The 7,941-nt window shown below is 42.1% G+C and overlaps 1 protein-coding gene across 1 annotated transcript; it reads right to left on the bottom strand.

Moving 5' to 3' along the window:
- Positions 1 to 211: 211 nt before the first annotated feature.
- LOC145035684 (uncharacterized) lies at positions 212 to 640 on the bottom strand. The gene has a single exon (XM_078984193.1). The coding sequence runs from the start codon at positions 638 to 640 to the stop codon at positions 212 to 214; it is 429 nt and encodes a 142-aa protein (XP_078840319.1).
- Positions 641 to 7,941: the final 7,301 nt, after the last annotated feature.

Raw genomic sequence — 7,941 nt, 5'->3', positions numbered from 1 at the left:
GCTTATTTAATTCCCTGTAATCGATGCACATCCTAAAATATCTATCCTTCTCCTTGACAAAGAGAACTGGAGCTCCCCATGGCGAGAAACTGGGTCGAATGAATCCCTTGTCCAGGAGTTCACTGATTTGGCTGGACAATTCCTGCATCTCAGCAGGGGCCAATCGGTAAGGCGATTTAGCGATGGGAGTAGCTCTTGGCACAAGATCAATTCAAAATTCAATTTGTCTTTCTGGGGGTACTCCAGGAAGATTTTTAGGAAAGATGTTTGGGAATTCACAAGCTACAGGAATGTCTTGAACTTTAACCTCTTCCTTGGATTTATCCACTATGTGCGCCAGGAATGTCAAATCTTTCTTTCGCAGATTCTTTTGTGCCTCAACGCACAAGATGAGACGATGATTCGTGCTGATTTTGTCTCTGTATATAATTAGAGTTTCATGATTTGGAAGGTGAAGGCGAACAGCCTTCTCGTGACACATAATTGCAGCATGGTGAGGGCTTAACCAATCCATGCCAATAATCACATTAAAACTCTTAATGGAAACATGCATTAAGTTTATTCGAAAGATGTGTTGATTTAGGGCGAGGGTAAATCTGATATAGATTCCCCCAGTGGATTTTGTTTTCCCATTGGCCATGTCCACTCTAAAGGTTTCATTGAGCTTATGGGGTGGTTGTTTTAACAAATGCTTAAACTTATTTCTCACAAAACTTCGTTCTGCTCCGGTATCAAATAGGATGCATGCATAAGTGTGGTTTAGGAGGAACGTACCGGTAACGACAGCGGGATCCTAAACCGCTTCTCCCTGACCCATGGTCAGCACCCTTCATGTTCCTCTATTTCTGAGATTGTTGTTGTTGGGGCAATTTCGATGGAAATGCCCAGTCCTCCCATATCCATAGTAGGTGTGGCTTGGTCCTGCATTGTTGCCGCCATTGTCGGTGTTGTTGTTGCGGTTATTATTGTTCTTATTTCCCTGTTGTTGGTTCTGAGGAGGGTAGGTCCTGCAATACTTCGTCGTGTGCCCCTTCCGATTGCAACTGGTGCACTGCATCTCTCTGCATTCTCCATTGTAATGGAGACTGCACTTGTTGCACTTAGGAAGGTTACCGGAATAAGGCCTAGGAGCACTTGGAGCAGCTGAGGCTGGAGCATGTGGTGTGGGTGGAACTTGAGTGGTTGCAGCATTAACTGCCACCGTTTGCTGCTTCTTGGATGATTCGGAGCCTTAACGCCCCTTCCTCTTGTTGTTCTTTCCCTTTTTGTTGTCATTTTCCTTCTTACCTTCAGCTTCCACTGGCTTCTCACCCTTCTTGTTGTTGTGGTCGTACAACTTCTTGGCTAATCTCTTGGCACTGTCAAAAGTTTCGGGATTTGCAGCTATCACGTTTCTTTGGATCGGTGAGGTTAGTACCCAAATGAATCGCTCGATCTTCTTTCCTTTTGAGGTGATCATGCTAGGGCATAGCAAAGACAGTTCACTAAACCTTGATATGTATTCATCTATATCAGTGTTTCAGACGGTGAGATTCAACAATTCTTGTTCCATTTTCTGAATTTTGCCATGAGTGCAGTACTCGACCATCAACATTTCTTTCATCTCTGCCCATGGCATGGAATTGGCTACGGGGAGTGTCATGGCTTCCACCTGTCCGTTCTACCAAGTGAACGCTTGTTCAACAAAAGTGCATGCGACAAACTTCACCTTCATCTCTTCAGGGCAATCACATATCTCGAACACCGATTCCACCTTCTTGATCCATCGTTTCAGTGTAATCATTCCTCCAGTGCCGTTAAAGGTTCATGGTTTGGTGTTGGTGAAATCTTTGTAGGAGCATGTTTTGGTAGGTCCTTGATTCATCCCGTTGTTTGAACTTCCAGCCCCTTGTCCGTTGACTCCTCCATTGTTCCCCTGGTGAATTTGTGCCATCGCTGCAGTGATCGCAGTAGATACAACTGCTTGGAATGCAGCTAAGTCGACTTCGGGTGGGGTTGGCCCAGGGTTTCCGCGGGTGGGTCGTTAAGGCATCTTTCTGTCATGGAACAGAAAGATGTTGAGTGTCTGTGGTTTTTGTGAGTTTGTGATCCTATAAACTAGGTGTGTGGCACAAAGTTAAGTAATTTCACAAATCAGCACACAATCATAGATATGTAACACATAGCAGATTAAAACATCGCAGTAAATATAGAAGATTTTTCATTAATATTATCCGCACTTTGATACATGAAAATTTTGCTTGAAAGAGCATACATAAGCGGTACAAGTTCAGCAGCATAACGGCTCTATGAGTAGTGTAATCACTTAAACATAGAGTCGGGGTACATAGCATAGATCATAGTGCTAGTACTAAGGACTGATATGGCTAACCCTAGTCGCGGTGGGATGTGCCAGGGGGTGGTGCTGAGGAAGTGGATGCTCCCTGAAGACAAGCCACCTGTCGTTCTGCAGCCTGGAGTCAGGACTCCCACCTTACTTGCCTCATGTGGACCTCTCGGAGGACATCTCGCGTCTCCTGCTCCGCACGCTCAACCCTAGTCCACATCTGGCGTACCTGATCGGTGGTACTCTGAGCTAGGTCGCATGTGTTCCGTAATCATCTCACCATGACTGGAAGGGTCTTTGTCCCTGCTGTCTGCTCCACCTCCAAAGATCGATACCCTAGGGGGTGTGGGACCAGTGGGGCCCACCCGGTAAGCAGGAACCCTAATCGGATAAGGGGGGTTGATGACTTCGGACTCTGTGTCCGAATCACCCTCTTCGTTATCGCTGGATTCCTCCTCAAGACCTCCTTCAGCTTCCTCCTCCTCCTGTTCCTCTACTGGCTCAGCAGGTCCGCCCTCAACTTCTGCTTTAGGTTCCCCGTCGGATTCCTCCTCGGGGTCTTCTTCAGGTTCTTCGTCCAATCATCCATTATTCCCCTGGTTTGGGAAATAAGGATCTCCGGAGTGGTGGAAACCAGCCATGCTATCTGTGAGAGTGTGTAAATATGCTAACATTATTCCTAAGACGCTACAATTATTGTATAGATTGAGCTGATGTTCTCTTCTTGGTGATAAAGGGGTATGTTTTTAGGTTCCCTAGCCATCACGATTTCCTCGGGACATGTGATAGTTGTACCTTGGAGGAAATGTAGTTGATGAGGCTACATCCACTCCTTGATTATTACTATGAACATGTTGGAATAGTGTCTAAGGCTATAACTATATTCGGTGGTGCATGGTCCTTTTGGGTTGCCTTCACCATAGCAACTTGAAGGATGATTTATTAAGAGAGAGTAAATATTATAAGGAATAATATTTAGCTATTTGATTAATATAAGTCATAAATTAATTGGTATTAATTTGGTGACTTAAAGAGATTAATTAAATAAGAGGGTATAAACTGTCAATTGTTTGATAGTTAGACTTTAGACTATAAATCCATTAGGATACACCTTGGACGGATTCTAAGAGCTTTAGGATAGCTCAAATCGTCCATAGGGTTATCTATGGAATGGATTTGGATAGCCTTAAGAGAAGATTATCCAATTAGGGTTTAGGGTGAAGCCCTTAAGGAGTCTGATAGTATAAATAGCCCCTATGGATGAGGGAATTCGACACACAACCTTAAGCAAGGAACCTCTGGTCGAATTCCTCCCCTCTCCTCTCTCCTAAATGATCTTGCTTGCTATTGGTGTTTGTAAGCCATTAGAGGAGTGACAATTGTGACTCTAGAAGCTCCAAGACAAACAAGATCAACAAGGGATTCAAAGGTATGATTCTAGATCTGTTTTAATATTGTTGTTTAACCTAATTAGCCATTAGAAGTCTTGGATTCAAAAGCATGTTTATTAGAAAGCCTAGATCCAAGCAATAGGGTTTTGCATGCGCACATAGGAAAGTTCTTATGGCTAAAACCCATCAGTGGTATCAGAGCTTAGATTGGTTTTCTTTAAATTGTTGCTTGAATAACTGAAACAAACCTGCAAAATTCGATTTTTTGGGTTTTGAGTCACTGACTCGGCGAGTTCCAAGGTGGACTCGTCGAGTAGGCCTGACTCGGCGAGTCCCCTTGTGCACTCGGCGAGTCCAGGCGTCAGGAATGGCCAGATTCGGGATTTTTTCATAATTATCTTATGGAAACTTACCTTAATCATATTAGATCAATGTAAATCCGATTTTTTGATAAATATGACTATTATCTTGATCTAATTAAAGATATTTATCATCCAATAAAATATTTAATTTCCTTATATGATAATGATTAATTATTTTGGTAATTATCTTCAAAGAAATCAAGATAAATCAAATAAAGATAATTAGAATATTAATTGTTAATTGGAATTATTTGTTATTTGATCCTTCATGTTTTAAATGTTTAAAACCTACCCTAAAGTTTTGAAATTTATATTTGTGATTAAAAGTTTTAATTTAGACAACTTAAATTTCAAACCCTAGATTTTGAAAAGTTTAAAATGCAGCCCTATACTTATATGATATTACTAGAATAATATATATATATATATATATATATATATATATACATATATATATATATATATATATATATGTATGTATAACTAAATGCTAGTCTTACCGCTAGTAGGCCTCATTCACGAAGCCGATCTATAAGGTGGGTATAAGGTTGCGGCCTATAAAATGGCGCTTAATGGGTGTACACTCACACCCACCGCTTGCTTGATTGGTGGAGGGTCGTTAGCCGAACGGGTAGGATAGGGCAACCTCATCCTCGCATTAAAAGTATAATAAGAAATACGAAGTAACTAAACTTTTTTAAAAATTTCCCAATCTTAGTTACTTTAGGAAAAGTGAATTGATGCAATCCCATGAAATTACACTTTGCACCTTGCTAAGATGTTAGTGGAGCGTGTGTGGTTTACCGGCACACTAATTGGTTCTAAGCGAAGGTGGCAAAGGGTGATTCATTGTTCATCATAGTTCGATGGAGCGTGTGTGGTTTACCGACACATCGAATAGGTGATCGTTACAATGAAGGCACCATGTGAATTTGCATGGTAATTCACACCCGCTTTGTGATCCTCGGCATCCCAGTCACAAACAAGAGGGGCATATCGAGATTTAAACATGCCATTGAATAGTTCAATGAATCTCATCCGAACCTAGGAATTCTCGAAAACACTTAGGACTAATAGTTTAAGTTTTGTGATGGAGAATTAGTGAATCGTTATTCACTTACCTTCAATTTATTTGCATGTTAGATTACGGCATCCCTTTTCTAGTATGTAAATGTTATTGTTGGATCCTAGCCCTAATTTTTCTTATTGGGTGATAATTAGGGATTCTTATTCTAATCAATCTTTGTCCTTTCTATAGATGTCAAACGCAAACAACGCTGCTGCTAGTTCTTTCACGTTGATGAGCCTTTGCCAAAAGGTCACCTTCGATGGAACGAACTTTGGCGAATGGATAAGATACATTCGCACCATTGCTCGCTATGAGGATAAAGAGTATGTCCTCGATGAGAAGCTCGAGAAAATCAACCCAGAAGTTGCTACTCCCGCCGAAATCACCGCCTTTGAAACTCATGAGCGAGATGCAACGAAAGTACATTGCATCATGATCGCCACCATGAACTCCGAATTCCAAAAGTCCTACTAGGACATGTATCCATACGAGATGCATCAAGACTTGTTGGAAAGGTACCACCAAAACGCGAGACAAGTGCATTACGAGATTTTCACTAACATGATTTCCGCTAAGATGGGTCATGGAGAATCTCTTACCGTGCACTTGCAAAAGATGCAAAGGTATGTCGACCGCCTTCGCAAGTTAAATGTTGACTTCGGCGAAGACTTGGCGATCGACATGGTGCTTCACTCTTTGCCTCCGATGTATAACCAATTTAGGATGACCTACCACATGAACAAAGAGGAGGTCACTCTAAGTAAACTCCAAGGTCTCTTAAGGGTTGCTGAGAGCAATTTCAAGGACAAGTCTGTTGCACCAACTCCCAATCCATCCGCTGCTCCTGTCTTGGCTATTGGTCAAGGGAAGGGAAAGAAGAGGAAAGCTTCTTCAAATAACTATCGAAAGATGAAAGCTCGAGATGGTTCCTCTTCTAGTGGGACCAAAGTTGATCCCTCTAAGCCCTGCTCTAACCCGAAGGAGGCAGAGTGCCACCACTGCCACAAGATAGGACATTGGAAGAGAAGCTGCCCGGATTACCTGCAAGCCATCAAGGAAGGAAAGATCAAACCATCTTTCGCAGGTATATATGCAATAAAAACTAACGATTCTAATCATGCTATTTCTTGGGTTCTTGACACCGGTTGTGGTTATCACATTTGTTCTAATGTGTAGGGACTAAGAAGAAGTAGGGATGTGGAGCAAGGAAGGATCAATCTAATCATGGGGAACAGAAGATCGTCGCATGTGACCAAGATTGGAGTGTATTCTTTAGTGCTTAAGAATAGTTTAGTTTTAGATTTGAACAATTGTTGCTATTCGCCAGAAATGGCTAGAAACATCATATCATTTCATGGTTTATATGGACAAGGATTTAGATTTTCTTTTAATAATGAGAATGGTTCTATTTTGGCTTATCTAAATGGTGTCTTTTACTTTGAAGCTATACCATGTAATGGAATATATGAAACTGTTATGATTGTTGATAACTTAGGAAATGATGTTTTGAATATTGATTCTTCCACTAGTATGGATAAAGCATCCTTGTGGCATTGTCGTCTTGGACATGTCAACAAGAAACGCATAGCCCAACTCCAAAAGGATGGAGTGTTGGAGTCATTCGACCTTAGGGAAGATGACACATGCGAGTCTTGTTTACTTGGAAAGATGACTAAGTCACCCTTCACGAGTACTTGTGATAGGGGTGAGGGGCTATTGGACCTAATACATACCGATGTATGTGGACCCTTTAGATCAACCACGAAGGATGGGAACCGCTTCTATGTGACTTTTACCGATGATTATAGTAGATATGGGTATATCTATTTAATCAAGCAAAAGTCAGAAACCTTTGAAAAGTTCAAAGAGTTCAAGAATGAAGTGGAGAATCAATTGGGCAGGAAAATCAAGATGCTTCGATCCGATCGAGGAGGAGAGTACCTAAGTCTTGAATTCCACGATTATCTCAAGGAGTGTGGAATAGTTTCGCAATTGACGCCTCCTAGGACACCGCAGTTGAATGGTGTGGCAGAAAGGCGTAATCGAACCTTATTGGATATGGTTCGCTCTATGATGAGTCGTGCTTCACTACCTATCTTCTTTTGGGGGTATGCCTTAGAGACTGCCGCCCATATCCTTAACCGAGTCCCTAGTAAGAAGGTTGCCAAAACACCTCACGAGATGTGGACGGGGAAAGCTCCCTCATTGGCACATATCAAGGTTTGGGGTTGCGAGGCTTTCGTAAGACGAGATACTCACGACAAGCTTGAACCTCGAAGTGAGCGATGTATTTTCATCGGCTACCCACAAACTTCCTTTGGATATCTCTTCTATAGACCGAAAGATAATGTTATCTTTTTGCAAGGAGAGGAGTTTTCCGAGAGCGAGAACTCATAAGCCAAGGAGACAGTGGGAGGCAAATCGAACTTGAAGAGATTCAAGAGTCGATAGATGAAGGAACCTCTACCGCTGGCATTCAACCCGAGGAGGAAACTCCGGTTGAACCGATTGACGAATCCTTACCTCTTAGACGTTCCGATAGAGTTAGAGTTCATCCCCAGTTTTATGGTTTTCATATTACCACCGAAGGGGACACGTATATTAGTGATGGTACACTAGTAAATCTTGATGAACCTAATAGCTATAAGGAAGCCATGGCAGGCCCGGAGTCTGCGAAATGGAAAGAGGCGATGGATAGCGAGATCCAATCCATGTACGATAACCAAGTTTGGAATTTGGTTGATTACGTGCCCGAACGTAAGACCGTAGGGTGCAAGTGGATCTTCAAGAAGA

This window comes from Lactuca saligna, chromosome 3, assembly GCF_052625555.1.
Source record: "Lactuca saligna cultivar CGN05327 chromosome 3, ASM5262555v1, whole genome shotgun sequence".
NCBI classification, from domain to species: domain Eukaryota; kingdom Viridiplantae; phylum Streptophyta; class Magnoliopsida; order Asterales; family Asteraceae; genus Lactuca; species Lactuca saligna.
This window is presented reverse-complemented; position numbering and strand designations above follow the sequence as displayed.

What these genes read in the sequence shown, in the direction of transcription:
- LOC145035684 (XM_078984193.1), bottom strand. Translation starts at nt 640, where the DNA reads ATGGCCAATGGGAAAACAAAATCCACTGGGGGAATCTATATCAGATTT.